Source organism: Cataglyphis hispanica, chromosome 19 (genome assembly GCF_021464435.1).
Source record: "Cataglyphis hispanica isolate Lineage 1 chromosome 19, ULB_Chis1_1.0, whole genome shotgun sequence".
Lineage (NCBI taxonomy): Eukaryota > Metazoa > Arthropoda > Insecta > Hymenoptera > Formicidae > Cataglyphis > Cataglyphis hispanica.
This window is the reverse complement of record NC_065972.1, coordinates 957,317-977,402: the sequence shown is the minus strand read 5'-3', so window position 1 is coordinate 977,402 and position 20,086 is coordinate 957,317. Positions and strand designations below refer to the sequence as shown.

At 32.0% G+C, this 20,086-nt stretch overlaps 4 protein-coding genes across 16 annotated transcripts; 2 read left to right on the top strand and 2 right to left on the bottom strand.

Annotated features, from left to right (window-relative positions):
* Positions 1 to 21: 21 nt before the first annotated feature.
* Positions 22 to 12,877, bottom strand: LOC126856558 (sodium/hydrogen exchanger 7). 12 transcript variants are annotated; one of them, XM_050605159.1, is made up of 14 exons: positions 12,749 to 12,877; positions 11,760 to 12,068; positions 10,928 to 11,154; positions 10,711 to 10,788; positions 10,528 to 10,604; positions 9,978 to 10,187; positions 9,646 to 9,896; positions 9,324 to 9,526; positions 8,921 to 9,186; positions 8,597 to 8,648; positions 7,465 to 7,518; positions 6,430 to 6,657; positions 6,039 to 6,247; positions 22 to 2,038 (listed from the first exon to the last, which is right to left on the bottom strand). In XM_050605159.1, exons 2-14 carry the CDS (start codon positions 12,001 to 12,003, stop codon positions 2,026 to 2,028), a joined length of 2,112 nt encoding a protein of 703 aa, XP_050461116.1. In that variant the 5' UTR covers positions 12,004 to 12,068; positions 12,749 to 12,877; the 3' UTR covers positions 22 to 2,025. The 12 variants fall into 12 exon arrangements, with proteins under 12 accessions (XP_050461116.1, XP_050461127.1, XP_050461120.1 ...); XM_050605170.1 differs by having other exon boundaries at positions 22 to 2,883; positions 6,161 to 6,247; XM_050605163.1 differs by having other exon boundaries at positions 6,161 to 6,247.
* On the bottom strand, positions 12,742 to 15,035 carry LOC126856567 (transmembrane protein 43 homolog). The gene is made up of 6 exons (XM_050605183.1): positions 14,666 to 15,035; positions 14,375 to 14,563; positions 14,058 to 14,290; positions 13,642 to 13,942; positions 13,152 to 13,357; positions 12,742 to 13,024 (listed from the first exon to the last, which is right to left on the bottom strand). Exons 1-6 carry the CDS (start codon positions 14,678 to 14,680, stop codon positions 12,742 to 12,744), a joined length of 1,227 nt encoding a protein of 408 aa, XP_050461140.1. The 5' UTR covers positions 14,681 to 15,035.
* A 100-nt stretch (positions 15,036 to 15,135) lies between these two features.
* On the top strand, positions 15,136 to 17,200 carry LOC126856573 (39S ribosomal protein L23, mitochondrial). Its single transcript, XM_050605195.1, has 3 exons — positions 15,136 to 15,272; positions 15,611 to 15,890; positions 15,966 to 17,200. The coding sequence occupies exons 1-3, from the start codon at positions 15,259 to 15,261 to the stop codon at positions 16,113 to 16,115; spliced, it is 444 nt and encodes a 147-aa protein (XP_050461152.1). The 5' UTR covers positions 15,136 to 15,258; the 3' UTR covers positions 16,116 to 17,200.
* LOC126856566 (polyglutamylase complex subunit TTLL1) lies at positions 15,966 to 20,044 on the top strand. 2 transcript variants are annotated; one of them, XM_050605181.1, is made up of 9 exons: positions 15,966 to 16,098; positions 17,321 to 17,452; positions 17,525 to 17,590; positions 17,793 to 17,971; positions 18,260 to 18,446; positions 18,532 to 18,733; positions 19,141 to 19,371; positions 19,620 to 19,729; positions 19,803 to 20,044. In XM_050605181.1, exons 2-9 carry the CDS (start codon positions 17,337 to 17,339, stop codon positions 19,939 to 19,941), a joined length of 1,230 nt encoding a protein of 409 aa, XP_050461138.1. In that variant the 5' UTR covers positions 15,966 to 16,098; positions 17,321 to 17,336; the 3' UTR covers positions 19,942 to 20,044. The 2 variants fall into 2 exon arrangements, with proteins under 2 accessions (XP_050461138.1, XP_050461139.1); XM_050605182.1 differs by lacking the exons at positions 17,321 to 17,452; positions 17,525 to 17,590 and having other exon boundaries at positions 16,027 to 16,098.
* The last annotated feature ends 42 nt before the right edge of the window (positions 20,045 to 20,086 follow it).

Here is a 20,086-nt window from a genome sequence, read left to right as displayed (position 1 = left end):
TTAATCAGTATGTCAGTCTGATAAATTTGTTATATATTTTTACAAATACTTTATTAAACATTGCAAAGTGTCGTACATGATATCACAACGTTATTATGCTCATTGTATGCATACACTGCAATTTTTTTTATTACACGTTACACCGGATTCACAAACATATATGTTTATACATAGGAGCGATACCACTTTACATTGCGATTTTGCTCATTACATCGACACAAATCAATATAATAACTTGTCTAAAAAACAATCTTTTCCGTAATATACATGTTTATTTTGAAGAATTAATTCGCGAGTCATACATTGTTCTTAGCAAATACAACGCTATTCAGACATCCATTCTAAGGGGATTCGCTTTCCTATCTACATTCTACTTTCGCAAAACAATTCTATCAAATCTTCACAGCCAACGACTAAATTAAGAGTCCTCTCTCGCATTCTTATCTAAGAATTATCTTGTAACTGGTAGAGATTTTTTTCCGGGAGAAGGAATATGACATTTAGTTTTACTCTACCGCGATCGAAATTACGTAACAATGCCAGAAAGCCGATAAATATGAAAGAAATTGAATGACAAAAATCTAAATAAACTTGCCTTATAAAATGATGTAACTTCAAGAATTACATCTGAAACTTCTGACCTTCAATGCAATGATATATTAAATTACGATGAAAGCGAAGAAATCATATTGGGATTTTTTTCTCGGTTATATAGGAAATAAATTAGTATTTTTTTCGACATCTATATATAGGGAGAAGGAAGAAATCGTACGATTTTTCGCTCGTTACATTCCGACATGGTTGCAATGGCATGAATCGCTGTTGTAGCAGCATTAAAGTATTATAAACAGTAAACAGTGTGAGACCGAGTGCCCCGCACTCCATGAAGAGTAGCTAAAAATACTTTGTACGGAACGGCAAAGTCAATTCACCACGATTGTACTAAATATGTATCTAAAAATTAAGTAGTTCTACGAGACTGAAAGATCCACTTATGCTCGCGCATCTCCTTTCTCGTTGACAAATTAATGCGGGATACAACAGAATCATGATATATGAGCAAATCTATATAATAAAGTTTTCAAGTTTAAGAATCGTTTATATACAATTCTTATTACGTATGTCTCTCTCTAACAAGCTAACTTAATTTTCATCGAATTCTATAGTTTTTCTTAGATCGTTATATTCGATGCATATCGATTTTCACGCTACATCTTTATTTTATCGACGTATTAACAATTTTTTCCACATTATATATAGATAATATAACATTATATATAACATATAATGATCTATATAAGTGAGAATATTTGAATTAAAGTTCACAAAAAAGTAATCAACACGATACCTGACTGTTTATATCAAAATTAATCTATCTACTACTTGGCGCAAAGCAATAAACCTATAATATATAACGGAACTTTCCCGATGAAGAGATGTACTCTATTTTTTTTATTTCGGCAAATTATATTAAAAAGGAAGCACGACTAGCTCCACAAAAGCCCTCATACTTTAAATATGAACGGTTCCAACATTTACAATCGTGATGCTTGTGTTTAACGCAAAACACTATCTTCGATCGATATTCATCACTTAAAGAAGGGCTCGCTCTCAAAATCAGCAGCACGTTGTGACATTAGAATATCGATCGGTCTTGACCTTTTACGATTAATATATACTATAGCATTTTGTTACATTTAGCTGGATGAAGAATTTCCGAGACAATTACAGTTTATTAATTTATAATCTAATATTTTATATTAAATGTATAACGCAAACAATAATTTTATTAAGAAGAGAGCGCGAATTAACCGGTTTAACATTTACGTATATCGTATAATTTTAAAATGATCGTGCAGCTGATTCTGACTGGATGCGACTCGAGCGAATGAGGTAAGAAAACGAAAATGATTGAGCTCGACTTCGCTAAAGGGAAATATTACAAGTGTCTGCCGACCTGACCTGGCAGGGCGACTCGTGTGTGCAGCAGTAGTGGTCCCGGACTAACTTCTCCCGTCATCATCATCACAGTCCCCAGCTGTCCCACAAAGTATTAAACAATACAATCAAGAATCAGTTTTAAGAATCGTCTCGCGCAACGCTCAACATCCATGTGTAACTTTTTTATGCTTGTTTTATACACACACATACTCATACGAGTCGTAATTATTTACAGAGGACAAAGCGATTGTATGTTCATCAGGATAATAAAAACTTCGAATTCGTCTACGTTAAATCAACTTCACTTGCAAAAATCTAAATGTAGATCAACAAAGTAAATCATAAGCTCAAGAGATAAAACATCTCGACTCTAATGTTAGATTTTTTAATAATCAATTTTTATCCTTCTTCCTTTTTTTCTCACAACAGTTTGTTATTTGAAAAAGATCATTTTGAACAAATAAAGAAGACAATAATAACAATCGAGGATCGTGCTTTTGTCACCTAAATTATGATTCTTAAAAACTAAGAACATTGCGTGTTTGTGGCATCGCGCGTATGTGACTTTTTTTTTTATCTAAAAATATAATTAATGTAGCAATTGCGTTAATACAAACGTAAGTGTGTGTAATATCACTGCCAGATATATCTTAATGAAGAAACGTGTACGTTAAAGAAATTAAGTGACCAATCAAGTCTAGAGCTCGCGAAAGTTGAAACTAATAACGCGACTTGAGAAATATCTCTTACACAACTAACGCTAAATATAATTTACGCTTAAATATAATTTAATACTTAAATATATATAGATATATATAGATAGAGCACCGAGAAAACAGATATATACGTATGTATAATATCGGGAAGAATCGGTAAATAATAAATCTTAAAAGAAAATCACGTTCACAACTGCGATCTACGTGCAGAGCCCCTTATATTCGTCTGTGAAAATAAATAATATAAAAGTACACAATACTATAACAGAAAAAATAACGAAAAATAATTAAGATACATGTAAAGTAGTATATGTTGCGTCATGCAGGTATTAGACAAATAAGTATTTAGCCGGTTGCGCATGATAACTATAATGTCAAAGATTTCTCTCTCGAAGATTGCATGCAAAAAAAAATCGCTCAAAAGGCACAGTGGATAAAAAAAGTCTAAACATTTTCTGCGCACAAAGAAAAACAGGTGTACCATTTTATTATGTGCAAGCGATCTACTCTCTGTTAGAAATGACCTGCACTGCATAAAGTCATAATAGCCCGGCTATTCTAAAAAAGATGCGCTGTCACTTGTCTTATCCACTGTATCGGCTTACAAATAATTATTATCGTCATCCAGAGCATGAGTGAGCTTCACACAAAGGAAAGAATTTAAAGATCACGACAACAATAGAGCTCCTATCCCTCTTTTCTTCTCCTCTCTCCGTATTGCCAGTCGTTATAATTCTCGCGTGATTAGAATTAATGAACACTGAAAATTATGTTTAATGCTCGATCATTCGTCGAATGTCGCGAAAAGTTTGGCAAAGATTTGATATTTGAGAGAAAAAAAAAGATGGCATCTCCGCGTTAAAATCGCTCTTCTCGTACATGCTAATATTCTCGGAGAAAATCGCATCACGCGATTTTATATATACCCAATCCACAATTATCCGAAAGAGAATTTGTCTTTTGCCGCAGGATCGTTTTTCGTCGATCGCTTTTCCGGCTACAACGTTCGTAACGGGATGAATCCCTCCATTCCGATGATTCTGAGGTCTTCGTCATCGGAATCGGAATCATCATCGTCATCACCATCGTCGTCGTTTCTCTCTCTCTAGAAAAACCGGTTAAGAAAACGTGCGGTCACAAACGGCTCCGCAGATATCTGTCTGAATGGTATTCTCACCAAAGATAAAAATATGTAATACGATAAGCGCAAATATATAAAGATAGAGTCAAAAGTTTTCCTTATCTTTTCTTTTTGTTTTCGCACAAATACATTAAACATAATTTTCGAAACGTCTCTACAAGCGAAGTTACCCGTATGTGTATATTACATAATTATTATATATTATACAAATGTCACGCACTACGCGATTTCACTTTTTCGCTACGTTTTTATCCATTCATTAATTTTCATTTTTGTCATAAAAATAATCGCTGACTAGAATAATTGAATCTGTTGCATAACAACTGTAAAATCACCACAACAGAAAAGGATGCGCAGTTTCGAGCCCTGTTTCGCACGTAAGAACAATTACTTCGTATGCTTCAATGTTTGTCAATTTACTTAACAAATAACTTAATAACTAAATCATATATGTATAGAGCACAGTGGGGAGAAGTCAGTTTGCGTTAACCCTCGGACAGCGAACGGCGTAATAGCCGCACGCACTCAATTTTGCAAAATTTCCTTTATATATGATGCAAAATAAATTTTTATGATTAATTTTATTGAAAAAAAATAATGTGTATATGCTAATCAAAAAAAAAATCTGAAATAAAAATGATTGATATTGTATAACATATGCAAACGTGAAATATTTATTTCGATTATCACACGAGTTTTATGAAACATTTTTTTTAAGTGATCTGGCGTCCACTGGCGGAGAGTTAATAAACAGCGAAACATATATACATTCCTCTTATTCTTAGGCAAGCAGGTTGATTGAAAACCAATGGTGTATTTACAATCTTTATTATTATTTTTTTTTTTAATTGAGTTGTCGGGTGCAATAAAAGCATAAAACTCAAGATTAATACACACACACACACACACGCACGCACGCACGCACGCACGCACGCACGCACGCACGCACGCACGCACGCACGCACACATATATATATATGTATGTATGTATATGTATGTATGTATGTATATATATAAAAAAGCAACATAAATTTATATATAAAACTATATTTAATATTATTATAATATTTATAAATGATAATTTATAAATAATATTATATATACACAAATCTCGATAAATATTTCTTTAAGTTATTGTTTTAATTTTTTCTCTTTGGAGGTTGGACACATTTTTAAAAATATAATTTCTCAATTTACGCCATTATTGTACCCGAGTCCTCGATTGCTTGTCACGGAGAGATTAATTCAGAAAAATCGAAAATAAGAAAAGTTATATCGCCCAGATAAATTAATTCTACATGCAAGAGAAACAAGCTGATGTTTTATATGAAAAAACGAAAGAAAGAGAAATGGTAATTATAATATCAAATAATGTTTGATAAGTGGCCTCTATCGCGCATGATTATTTTTTTATTATATATTGTCTAGATTGCTTATATATAAAAAAAGAATTTTCTCTATCAGGAACGAAACAATTCAAGTTTCTTGCAAATTTAAAAATTCCGAAAAAATTAAAAATAAGAAAAATGAAGAAAAAGCAGTTTTTTATTCCGAAAAAAACCGAGAAATTTGTTTTGTTTTTCATTATTATTTTTTCAGAACTTTTCAAGATGATTAATATTTCCTTTAACACATATTTCTATTTAGCGTATAATATCATCTTGAAGTCTTGAATTTGAGATTAAACAAAAAAAATTTTAAGATGTAAAGTTAATCTTAATTGATGTCAAATATAAATATAAATTTTTAGAGATATTTATTTGTGCTTTTATGTAATATTTTATTTTAATACTTTTAAATTTTAAAGAAATATTTAGTCTCGTTCCTGATGAGATTTATATGCTAGAAAGTAGATTCATATGCTAGAAAGTATATACGCAAAAATATCATTTGTAGCAGTGCATACATAATCATAGGCTCTTGTTTACATTTTAACTCTGACATTAATCCGAATAGAGATAAATACACGACTTAATATCATTCGTAATGTTCGTGTATCATTCACTTTCATATAAAACGTCGTATTTAATGATTATAACAAATGCAAATGTGTGAAGTATGTAAGTTATAAATAAGAATCAATTATAAACAAATTACGATTTTGTGATCAATAATTATGCAAAATATATGTATATATTATACGAATTTCTCTCTCTCCCTCTTTCTCTCTCACAAGCGTTTAAAAAGAGTTTAGATATACAGGAGGTGGTGGTATCAGAGAGGCTTGCTGTTAGTTCTACCTTCTATGTAAATTGAGAATTACATAGGGCTCATCCGGATTAGTGCTGACGTCTGTAGTGCTGTTGTTAGGCTGATAGCACGGGTTAACAGTGTAATTGAGACTAGGCTGATGAAAACTCACCGGCTGAACACTGGTCCTGCGTCGCTCCATTTCGCGATCTTCCAGGCAAAAGTCAGAATCCGAATCGGCTTTTCTCGCAACATCATCCTGTCGTAGAATATTATTATAAGGCCTTCTCTCATTCAACACTAAGATAATAATAACAGAAGCTATTCTATTACTGTTCTGATTTTAAAACAATTTATAATTGAAGACAAAATCCTCTATCTATGATTTTATGCATCGATTGTCTAAAATAAGGATACCTAGCATATAATATAAACTCGTACATTTGGAGGATGTTGTACCTGCGTCATCTGTTGCGTAGTCGTGAGGATTCTCGCTAACGGACTGCAACAGACCGGCAACGTTTCTAGCAACGTAGGCCTGGAGTGCGTCAACAAAGGCTTCATGTACTTGGTATCGAAATCGCCCCAGATCCTAGCAAGTAACGCTTTTTCGTTAGGCTTCGCGGAGCCGCTACTGCCTGGCAATGCTCCATCCTGTATAGAATTATACTGTGAAATGCGAACAACGCATCAGTTATCCATCCTGTATGCGATTTGCATCTTTAAACGGACGTCATATGTACATCTTCGAATATTCGCAGATAGATCGCGTGTTGAGAGAAAATTTAATTGATATATTAATAATATTGTTTCCGACTTGCATTTGTGTGTGCTGGGTTACCTTATTCTTATTCGTACTAGTTATGAAAACACATGCTTTATTTATCTCTTATGATTATGTTGTCCCATATTGAGCAAGACTGTGTAGATACTTGTTAATGAAATGTAATCTTCATGTTCTCCAGCTCTTCGACATACAGAATGGATAACAAAAACCATACTGAAAAAAACAACAACCAAAGAGACACGTGCAATCGATGAATTCAATTAATGAAATAAAGCTGCATATACATTGAAAAGAATTTATCAAATCATACAATATAAAAAAATACCTACGTTTGCATGCTATGGTAATAAAATAAATTTAACTTGATTTTAAAAAAATTCTCTTTCCAGCAACACGTTGTACATGCAATTTTACAAAAAGTAATGTTTTATACTATGCTATGTGAGTTTTATATATACAGTGAGTTATATATTGTATATATGCTTATACATGTATATATCAATATGTCTCATATGCTTGCATGGATAACGAATCAATCTGCGAAATGTAAGTGCGTCATTGAAAACTTGAAATGCAAAAAAAAAAAGAGTTAATTTGTCTAAACTTTGAAATCTTTTAATAGAAAAAAAGACGTGTGTACACAAAACAAGTGTGTATGTGTCAGTCAATCTTTAATTGTGATAACGTACCAGACTTCTTTCCCTACGTACGTCCAGTTCATCGTAGCCAACCTCGCCGCCAGACTATCAACATTGATAAATTAAATTGTCTTGTAAAACGCAGAGCGATCGTTATAAAATGCGAACTATATATTCACAAATCGCGAGTTACAGTGACATAATGATCATGCTTAGCGATGCAAATTTGAATGTACAGGATGCAATTTCAGCGCAAGAGCGCCGTTTTACACGAATTTCCTAATTTTTTTCATCCTGCAGAAAAATGCAATTTTATCGTGAAATCAAAAAATTATTTTGCAAAACTCTTACCTGTCAGAAAATGACAAGCAAGAGTTTTGCAGCTTATCAGAAAATGATAAGTAAGAGTTTTGCAGCTTCATGTAAGATTATTTTATCACATTTACAGAATCGAAAAATCGAGTTCACCGATATTGCACCGAATTTCGATAATTAATTCTGCACAATAATTAATTTTTCAAATCTACGGGAGTATTTTGGTGTCATTTTTTAAAGAAGCAGTAAAATAGTGGGAACATAAAATAAAATTTTCTTAAATTCTTAATGCAATTAACGAGGTGATTCAGCTGATTAGTACGCATCCCGACAGCGTCCAGCAATTTGTACATCTAAGTAAAAACAAAGTAATTCAGCTTACATGCACAAGTCTACCCAAAGCAGATCTTATGGGCGTTAGTTTAAGCATCCGTTCATTAGACACGCAGTTTTTTCCTATATATAATTATTTTTTTATCACATATACATTATCAAAAACGGATCACGTATAAATAATTATCAATTCAATACTGATCGAGCATAAGAGTTTTGATGCATTCATGCATAATCTGTTGCATCAAGGTGTTTATCGCAATTATCAATATAGATTATGTTTAGAGTGTAGTGTCAAGATTGACAAACATATGAACATATTAATATATATTTGTTAAATATTATTACGATGTCGCGACGCGCGCATTGCATATATATATATATATATGTGTATGTATACATATGTGCAGCTAATATATTAATATATATTGTCTATGTAGAGATAGCATAAAAACGCAGCTATCTAATTCTGCATTATCTAACTCATTACTAGCTCTAAGTGATATGTTTTATCGTGGATAAAAATCATACTTACATTACGTGTTCCATTGTGAGAGAGCCCTTCTATTTCCTCGTCAACTCCAACTCTACAAATGTAACAATTTAAACAGCAGTAAAACATACTGTATAATAAATTTTTATCATTTGGGAGTGATTTGAACAGAAATAAGTAACAATGAATTAGATTACTGAAAAAGTTCATTTTCGTTTTTTCCTTTTTCTTGTATACTTTTGAGATTAATAAAATTTAAAAAAAAATTCTTAAACAATCCGATTCGCAATCGATTAAATAACAATGAAAAATGATAATTGAAATGATGAATTACAAAAATCACATTTAAGCAATTTATATACTCACGGTATATTAAACCAACTTAAAAATTGCGTCGTTGCACCACCTTGCAGAATAACCGTTAGTATAACGATCAAACTCGTCGTGGTGAGCATAGCCTGTCTAGCATCTGACACGGTGTTCCTGATGGCGAGGGCAAAACTCATGGCGCCGCGTAATCCCGCGAAGAATAACATATGTTGATAATTCAACGATATCTTTGGCTTTCGCGCCAGATTCAGGATGAAAGATAACGGATACACGTTAGCCGCACGACCTAATAATGCACATAGCTGAAAACAGTATGTCAAGGACACTCATATTTCAATTTTGGTCAATAACATAATCAAATTACATGTCACAAAGTCTTGAAATGAACAAAACATCATTCATCAAGACATCCAAAATATCCCGCATATAGTAAGGATACAAATCCCGCAAAGATGAAGCCGGGATCGAAATGATGCTTCGGGAAAGTGAACATCGAGACGCCGATGTAACTGAATATGAAGTTTTCGGCTAAGAAATTCAGCAATTCGAACAGCTGTTTCGTGCGCTGACGCGAATCGGGGCTCAGATTGTTGTACGTATAATGAGCCTGGCAGATTCCACAGAATAGAACAGCAACCACGCCTAAATTTAATAATAAAAGCATTAATATTAGACAGAAGATCAGTTTATAGATAAAGATACTTAACTTTCCGAGAAAAGATTAAAAAAAAATAATTAAAATATTAGTTAATAAAAATTACCTGTAAGATCGGTAGCTTCAGCGATTAAGAACGTGCTATAGGACATTAAGACGAATAACGCCGATTCTAAGAGAGGGAAGTCCCGCACCCTGGTAAACTTTGTCAGTAAGGCAGTAATGCAACCCATGGTAGCACCGATAAATAGAGACAGACTGAATATTCCTACAAAGTCTCCAAACGCTTGAAAGAATGCCACTGTCTCGAAACCGCCTGATCCTGACTGATATCGCTCGGCATAATTCTGTATCGAGCTGAAGCATCAAAATATGTTTTCAATATTATACATTTGCGTTACATCTCTGTTTGTGTTAGAGAATATTTTTCTTGCTCACCCGCTAAGTACAATGGCGACCGCGTCGTTCAACACACTTTCACCAAAGACTAGAGCGTACAGATTAACATCCACGTGTAAGTCATTGAAAATGGATATTATTGTCAAGGGATCCGTGGGAGATATCAGAGCGCCAAAGTACAGGGTGTCGAGAAACGTGAACGACGTAGAAAGATGCGGTATCAGTTGCACAAAACCGTACATCAGAGCTCTGCAAAAATAATTGTTGTTCGCCTTATCGAGAGAATGATTCATAATTCGTTCAAAGGAAAACACGTTGTTTCTTTTATTCGTAATAAGTAGCGCGAAGAAGAAATAGATAAGCCCAATCAAAATACGACCTATACGCGTTACGATATATGACATTTTTTACAAAGACGATATTTTCCTTGTTGCTAAGTGTCCGCTAACGGCTAAGCTTTTTTCCTAAATGTACAATAAATATAATAATAAATAAAATATAATAACTAAACAAAAACTGCGCTTTTCTCTAAATATCCACGAAAAGGATAATAAAATAAGGACAAAACGACATTAAGGGAAAAGCTTACCCAATAACGAAAGCTGATATAGAAGTTCCTATCAGAGCATACATAAGAATTGCACCCAAATTTCTGAAGAAGTATCTCTGTAAAAATTCATCATGAAAAAGAATTATACAGATAAGAACAAGAGAATATTGCACTTTTCATTATTCAACTCATCATTTTAATAAAGTATAACAATATACTTACCCGCTTCAAGCTATATCCTGCATGGAAAATAATGGGAGGTAGTATAATATTGAAAAATATTTCAGGATCGAAAGTCGCCTGCAATGGTAAACATTATATAATATCAATTAAAAATTACAATGAACTGAAATTTATTCCAATAACTTGAAAGCCAGCAGATAAGAACAGTTATCTTTAGATAAACAATTTATGTCATTATCACAAATGACTCATTTACCTTCAGGTCAATTTCATTATCTTCCTTGTAGATTTCACCACGAAATGAATATGCAAACGTTTTGTTTTTCACGATACCGCCGCCTTTGTCTTCGGGGAAACGTAGCCATAACGAATCTGGTGGTACAGACTGATTGTACTTGCTCGTGTTGTCTGGAACCACCGGCATGTGCAAAATAGTACTACTTGTCGTGAAACCATAGCGTATTATCGCTCCAATAATTAAACCTATAAAAAGCAAATTCCAAAGTAAAAATATATTGCAAAGCAGTTTACAAATCTTTAATTTAAACAAAAGTCTTCAAAATTAACAGTAAAAACACAGCAATTTTACTTAATAATATCAATCTAGCATTAATCTTTAAATATCAAGTATTTTAAAGACAATATAAGTAAAAAAAATCTGTGCTAAGATCTTCTAAAAACCTTATTGCTTCTGATTGTCCTATAAGAATTTCAAGACTTTCAAGCATGTAAAATACTTTTACATCATTATTCATATCAATAATAAATTAGCAAATTACTTTTACATCATTATTCATATCAATAATAAAATAAATTATCATTAGCATAAATTATACAAAGTCTAAAGTATTTAATTCTTATAGATTGACTTAAGGAGGAAAAAAAAAATAATTTTAAAGAGATTTATAAAGTTTCAGAGAAAGAATGAAAAAGATAAGATATTTAAAGACAAAACAAAAGTGCAAAGTTTTATCGTTGCATTGATGAACAAAATGTTTTGAAGGTATATGACAAGGAATGTTTGCTATGTCATTCGCGATTTCTGCAACTAAAAATATATTAAAAATCATCGATAGCAGACGACTCACCATAGATGACAGCCAGTCCAGTTTCATGGAGGAACCTTAGGCGGCGGTGCTTGAACATCCATATCGTTAGAACGGTTAAAATCAGTAGAAAAGTATAGAGGAGAAGATTGAGGCTGTCGAGCCGGTGCAACAGCTGCGCCTTGGCATCCAACTCGATGTCCGTCGCCGCGCCATTGCATAATTCCGTGGGAAAAATACAGAGAACTACAAGGAGCAGCAACCGTACGCCGCCATTCGCCGCCATCTTCGCTTTTGACGTTTGGCGATGTGTCGCATTCTTTTTTTTTTACATCGAACCAAGCTGGCCAACTGGCAAAAATAAAGAAAATTATCTAGAGGAAGAAAAATTTGTAGCAGGTTCAGTTGGTATTATTGGGTGCATTTCTGTTTGAAGCTATTTTCGAAAAAGGATATGTATGTTTATATATCTATATGTGTCTATGCTAATAATAAATGATAATCTGCACAAATATTTTTTTATTGTTTAAGAATGATAATTGAAATATTCTAGTAGCATATATCTTGCTGGTGGATCAATAAAAACGTATTAAAATAATTCATAATCACATTATGTTAATATATAAATTTTACATATTTTACATAAAATACAATACATAATTTATTATATCTTATCATTGATTAGAATTTATGTTTGAAAACAACACTACATAATATACTTAATCAAATTATCAATACAATTTGTACTATACATCTTAATGATGACAATAAGTGTTCTAAACGATTGAAATAAATAGAAGAACTAGAGAAGAAATTATCTAATAAATTAACATATCAATGACACCCATAAGAAGTATTGTAAAAATAAAACTAACTTTGTATCGATAATTGTATGGAAAATTCATTGGTATCATTTAAAACAGAAATACGAGAAGACATATGTACATATATATATATATATATATATATCTTATATATCTTATATATATATATATATATATATATATATATATATATATAAAATTTATAACCTTCTATAATTATCATGTTGCTGAGCCGAAGATCCTGACGTCACTATCGAATAAATAAATGGCAGAACAGATGCTAATGCTAAACAGAGACCGATTAACGGTCGATACCATACCCAAGCGAAGCCAATCACCAGCAAACTGATAGACATGGAAACTGACATAGTTAGAGACTCGACTGCTATTATTCCACAAAGGAAGGTCGAATTTAATATAATGGTTTTTAGTATATTTGCTAAACATGTTGCTGCTACAAACAGAACCAACCAGCCAAGTCCTCTGTAATAGGAAATGTTATTTAATCATATTGTATAATTAAAAATATTATATTGTTAATTATATATTTCATTTAAAAAATAATGAAGTGAGGTAATGATATTTTTATTTATTTTTATCAAACATATACCTAATGATCCAGGTTCGCCAGTAATTGTTCACATGTTCTAAATGGAACATCTGATCCACTGACATTTTATGTTTTCGTTGAAGCAAAATTTCTTCACCATGAGATGTATAATATGGCTTGATAGTATCTTTCTCTAGCAAGCCAACTACTGAATAAATGTCACCGCTCTTTCCTGCGTAAGAGAATTGTATTCTGATATCACCCACCTAAAAACGGAATTTACTATAATAATAATTTAACTATAAAAAAAACCAACATAAAAAATTTTTTAAGAAATAATATTGAAATGTGGATATTCAAACATGGTAAAATGTCAAACATGTTTCATGAACTAGAGATGAAAATATATATATATATAATTTTTTTTTTTAAGAGATAGCGGCAGAAGTTTTTCTCTGCTTAAAACCTTCGCTTATGGTTATTTAAATATATGTATCTTAGTAATCTTTTCTTATAGCTTTGAATAAAAAACTTTTAATGAATGACATACTTGTGGATTCCATAAATCTGCGCTATGATAATACAGCCCAGAGTGCATCTTAATATCCTTTCGTTCTGGTCTTTCATCACTGGTAATCTCCACAAAATCATTAAATTTTTTTTTCAATTCCATGCTGAGCGTAAAGGCGCCGATCTTTACTTCGTCCGCGATCTGTATTTGACTCTTGATTGGCATTTCCTTTGGATTATGATGGTTGGTGCGAATATAAAAATGATCAGAATCTATAAGTTTGTCCTTCCATTCTGTTGTATAATAGTAGTGCTTTTCATCCTCCGTTATCCCACCAAAACTAATAATAAGAGTCAAAAGATTTAATACAATTTTTAATATATGTTAATAAGCAATATAATGTTTATTTCATGTGCAATAATCTATTATAAATAATAAAATTTTACTCATACTACCTTCGTTCTTCCTCGATTTCAATCCACTGATACATCTGAACTCTTCTTTTTAACTTTACGCTGGATATAACAATTCCATAATCTGGCTCGGTTAATGGTTCAAAAACTACCAAAGGTCCGGATAGATGTACCAAGCGGCCTTCATGCCCAGGTGACAGTACCATTGGATTAGGAAGTACAGCAACATTGCGTAAAGCCTCGTCTAAAGAATGTGCCACTTTCACAGCTCTTCCCTGAAAAAAAAGAAAAAGAAAAATAGAATGTGAAATCAAGTTTTCAAGTAAGTACTATAAAGAAATACTATATCATTCGCAAACCTCATTCCAAAATAGCAGACACATTCCAGTTGCAAACATGATGGATCCAATTATAGCTGTGAGCCATGATTGTCTAAATTGCTCCGAAATTGTCATTGGAATTTGATTCATAGAGCCAGTCTGTCTTCCTTGATTGTGACAATTTTGGCGAAGTCTGTCCGTGTCTCCTCTCTGCGGCTGGCCATTTTGCTACAAAGCGTACGCTCCGCGAGTCTATCTTGTTCCATTAGTCTCAATACATAATCAATGCAGAGAATTAATAATATTCTTCGCAAAGAGAATTGTACTTACATTCGTTCGATACATCTCGATACCGGTTGTAATCTTGGGGTTGACGATAAGTGTAAAAGATTCTGATCTTTCTTCTTATTTATATGGCTAATTAGGCTTCGCATGCGAATATACCTCTATATGGCAGTGGGTAAATCTTGAAGTATTCGCGCCACAAATTTCTATGTATTAATTGTAGTAGACCATTAACAGCAATGATAAAGATGATGCAAGGACAGCCATTTTCTGGGTGGGTAGAATATATATATTGTAAATATTTAAAATAATACGCTCTAGATTTTGATAAAGATACACTTAATCGATGCTTTTGTAATGTGTTCATTATGAATTATATTTCTTGAAAGTGTCCAATTTCGTCTTTCAGGCATTTCTAACCACGAAAAGTGTACATTCATATTATGTTATCAAGAGTCGGCGTAATGGCATATCAAGTATATCGACTGTCACGGAACAGCACCCTAATATGGTCGAGTGTCAACAGATGGCAGCATCGATGTGACAAGATGGCTGAAGGTTAAAGCTAGAGCTATCGGAGTTTTATTCTCTGTTGTTATTTGAAACTGCTTTTATATATTATTGTACAGTATAAGAAAATGTCAACGCGATGGTAAGTCTCAGTGATATTTAATGTAATAATTAAGTGATAAAAATTCTTGTCGAGTCAAACTTTGAAAAGGAGTTTGTTTGATAAATAACCTAACCTAATTTAACCTAATTTTAGATTTTACATGATTTAATTTTTTATAGTGCAATATTATATATACCTATTAGAATTATATATTAAAAACATATACAAATATTAATTAATTAATTAATTATTTATAAATATATATTTAAAATATATATATGAGAGAAAGAAAGAAAGAGATTATACACACAGAATTTTTTCATTTATTTTGTAATAACAATTACAATTATGTGCTTTAAAATTGCAAATCAATTTAGGTATCCGTTGTACCAAAGAGGCAATCCGCAATTAAGAGTATTTTTACCAAACTTCTGGATGAAGTTAATTGCGCCTGGAAGTAAGCAGCTTCCGAATGTGGTGCAATTCCATTGCTCGATGGAAATGACTAAGTACGACATAAAGAATTATCTGGAAAAGATTTACAATATTGATATTGTTGAAGTGAGAACGAGAATAGCAATGGGAAGGATGAAGAAGGATCGGCTGCAGGGCGCCATTATTAAAGATGATGACAGGAAAATAGCCTATGTTGTACTGGTTAGTTTGCGATTATCTCTTTGCTTTTCAAAGAAGAATTTTAACAACAATGAAAATTTGACTTATTTCTTTCAGCCAAAAGAACAATCCTTTGTATTTCCTGATCTATTCAAGAATAAAAAAAATGAACTTGATGAAAAAACTGTGAATGAATCGAAACAGGACTTGCAAGATTTTGTGAAAGTTAATAAAGCACCTGGATTGCCTGGTTGGTTTAGAATTTAGTGTATGTATATATATATATATATATATATAAATATATATAAATATATTGTAATATTTAAGGATTTATAACCAATAAATTGTATTTATTAATATTCCTTAATAACTAATAACTCTTAATTATTATAATCTTTAAATTAATGATGATAGATACAATTTTTGCTTTTTGTTTGTAGAATCTTGTTAGTGTCAATAATTCTCAGTTATTTTTAATTTACTATTAATGATATGTTAGGTAATATAATTTATTGTTATATCTTTCAAATTTCAATCTTCAATGTTTGATACAGGTTTTATTCAAATCTGATTTAAATTTCACGGATTCGATTAGACGAATAATCCAATAATTTTAATTGTTTATTATTAAATAATATAAATATATTACATCTAATAATTTAATACTGTTGCGATTAATATTGCTGACAATTTATTTGAAAATTTATTTGAAAAATTTGTGAAAGCCTCTACATAGGTATTTATTAGAATCGATAAGCGACCCTATCGATCAAACAATGCCACTCGCAATTTTCGAAAATGGCATTGAACACAACCGCGGAAAGCAAACGGGCTGCGAGCTCGAATGCTTGCGCTGTTTACGGCAGGTAAATGACAGTTGATAATAATTTAATCGTTTAATTACGTTGCTCGAAACGATTAAAGGATGAGATTTGATGATATTCGCCGATTCGGAGATTTCTTTCGCTAATTTCTAAGCTCAATCTTTGACACAAGCGCATCTGTGGAATTCATCTTCCCTTACCTTATTCGGACAAATAATGAATATTATAATGGTAATGAGTTTATTCTAATTTTTCCCAAACATAATTTATTTTACTTTTTATATTTTATATCTGTTCTCCATATTTATTATTTATAATCTTTCTACTATTTTATCTTATTATCTTATAATCTCCATTATTCTTGCAAACGTGGGTTTAAAAAGTTTATAAAATTTTATTTTTAATTTATGTAAGCATTATTATATTGTATTCTAGAGATTAAGGAACTAATCTATTCTCATGTTATAAAAAATTGATGATTTTTAGGAATTTGTTTTTGAAGAATATTAGAAATTCATTTTTTTGAAATCGTTTTACATATGTTTTTATTGATATTTAAACAGTACGTCAGTATTTTTAAATTTTGGATATTTAGCTTGTTTTGAGCAGCAGTTAAGAAAATTAATGCTTGCGATCGCATAACGATAGATTACCGTTCATCGGAATGGATCGGGCGAGGAACACATTTTGCACGGACGTGGATAAATCCGTGATCGTGCACAACTTTGAGAAACGCGGCTGGACACAAGTGGGTCCGGAGGATGATTGGAATTTTTATTGGTGATTATAATAATCGCGAAATAACGATTTCGTTATTTTATGTTTTTATTATCACATGTGGATTTATTGTAGGGCCGTGACACAATCTTGCAGGAATATCTTTAGCATCGAAACTGGATACAGAATGGACGACAATCAGTACATAAATTTTTTTCAATCAGAAGTTTTTTTAACAATTACATAATATATTACATATTCTGTATTATTTTATTAATAGAAAATTTTAATCAAAGAATTTACTTGATTTGTATTTTTAAAAAGTGGAGATTATGCTTGTTGGAAAAATATCAAAAATCTGTTATAATATCTAGTTTTTGAAAAAATAAATTGACTGTGCCAGAATGATCAATCACTTCCCGAATCATTACGAATTAACGCGGAAGGATCTATTGGTGAAGAATATCAAGCGATATCGAAAAGATTTGGAACGAGAGGGAAATCCTTTAGCAGAACGCGCGGATGGTCCAGGGAAATACTTGTACCTAGACTTCATACCGGTAACCTTCGTCTTACCTGCAGGTGAACCAACGTTTCTTTGAGATTTATTAGATATTTAAAAATATATTACATAATTAAAAATTATATATTTAGAAACTAGATTGTAAGTTGAAAAAAATTGCGGTAGAATCTATAATTTAAATTTCTAGGATTTAATTTATTTGAAAACATTTTTTTTATTTAAAAAATTAAAAATTTTCTAATTTTATTAAGTGATTTGTCTAAATATAGAAAATTTATTGTTTTGTTAAATCCTTATGTCTAATTTTTAATAATTTAACAAATTATGAATATTGTGTTATTGTGTAGATTATAATATGTTTGTGGAAGAATATCGCAAATCCCCACAAAGTACCTGGATCATGAAGCCATGCGGCAAATCGCAAGGTGCCGGAATATTCCTCATTAACAAGCTGAGCAAACTGAAAAAATGGTCTCGTGAAGCGAAGACCCCGTTCAATCCCAATTTGACGAAGGAATCATATGTCATTTCTAGGTAATCAATTGCTCAGGTTTCAGTTATAGATCTCAACAAGATTTTTCAGGCAATAGATGATGACTAACAATTTTTTCCACAATAGATATATCGACAATCCGCTACTGATTGGCAGCAAGAAATTTGATCTCCGATTGTACGTTCTCATCACTTCGTTTCGACCACTCAAAGCATACCTCTTCAAATTGGGATTCTGTCGCTTTTGTACTGTCAAGTATGATACCAGCGTTCAAGAGCTCGACAACATGTATGTGCATCTGACGAATGTATCTGTACAAAAGCATGGCGTATGTATATCATATTTTGTATGCTTATCAAATTATCCATAATAATAATAGATATCCCATTTTTTCTTTTCGCATAAAAATTTTGCAGTACACATATTGTTTCTTCGAAAATATTTCTGGAAAGTATCTTCATATCTCTATATATTTCGAGAATCAAATAATATATCAAAAATTTTTAAATCAAAGACATTTTTAGGAAAGCTAGATTATTCTATTAAATTTGATTGTCTTGTTAAAGGATTTATAAAACAATTTTCGAAATCTACTTTTGGAAAAACCGTTTTCAAGATTTTGATAGAAAAGTTTTTCTCTATCAAAGATAGAGAATATTAATTATGTTTGTATACTTTATCTATGTGTGTGTGTATATGCGTATTCGGGACGATCGTCGAATAGAAAAATTTCAGGACGAGTATAACAGCAAGCACGGCGGCAAGCTGAGCGTGCAGAATCTACGTTTGTATTTGGAGAGCACGCGCGGTAAAGCGGTCACGGAGAAGCTGTTCGCCAATATTTCCTGGTGCATCGTACACTCGTTAAAAGCAGTGGCGCCGGTGATGGCAAACGATCGGCATTGCTTCGAATGTTACGGATACGACATCATCATCGACAATAAATTGAAGCCGTGGCTGATCGAAGTACATAGTTGATCTCTATTAGTTTTCAAATTTGTCGCTCTGTTTGATTATTATCAACAATTATTTATTTTATTAATTAATTAATTATTTTATTAATTATTTTAGTAATTAATTTTTGCATTATTGTTATACTTTATTATCGAGTCTTCCGGATTAATTGTTTTAAATTTTTCAATTCGGCAAGCAAAAGTTGTGTTATAAATCTGAAAAATTTTGAACATATTTAAATATCTAAATTTTCGTTTTAGGTGAACGCCTCGCCGTCTCTAACATCCACAACAGTGAACGACAGGATCTTAAAGTACAAACTAATCGACAATATCCTATCGGTGGTTTTACCTCCGGACGGTATGCCCGAGTAAGTTACGAAATATTTATAACGAAAGATCTGAAATACATTTGCTAAATTAAATATGATTGGAATGAATTAGCGTGAAATGGAACAAATCACCTTCCCCGGAAGCTTTGGGAAACTTCGAACTGCTACTGGATGAAGAATTGGCACCTCAAGACGAAAGGGAGGGTTCATCAAACAAATATCGGGGTTCTTCCCTCAACAAATGGAAATAAATATCACCTCAGTATATTACTCGCTTCAGATAAGTAATTGCGTTTAACGATTTATTCGATGTCTTTCTCTTAATATCTGACATTAAAAGTCATTGTGACAAAATCGCTCGACATTCCCAGTTCATCTCTGTATCATTTAATCACA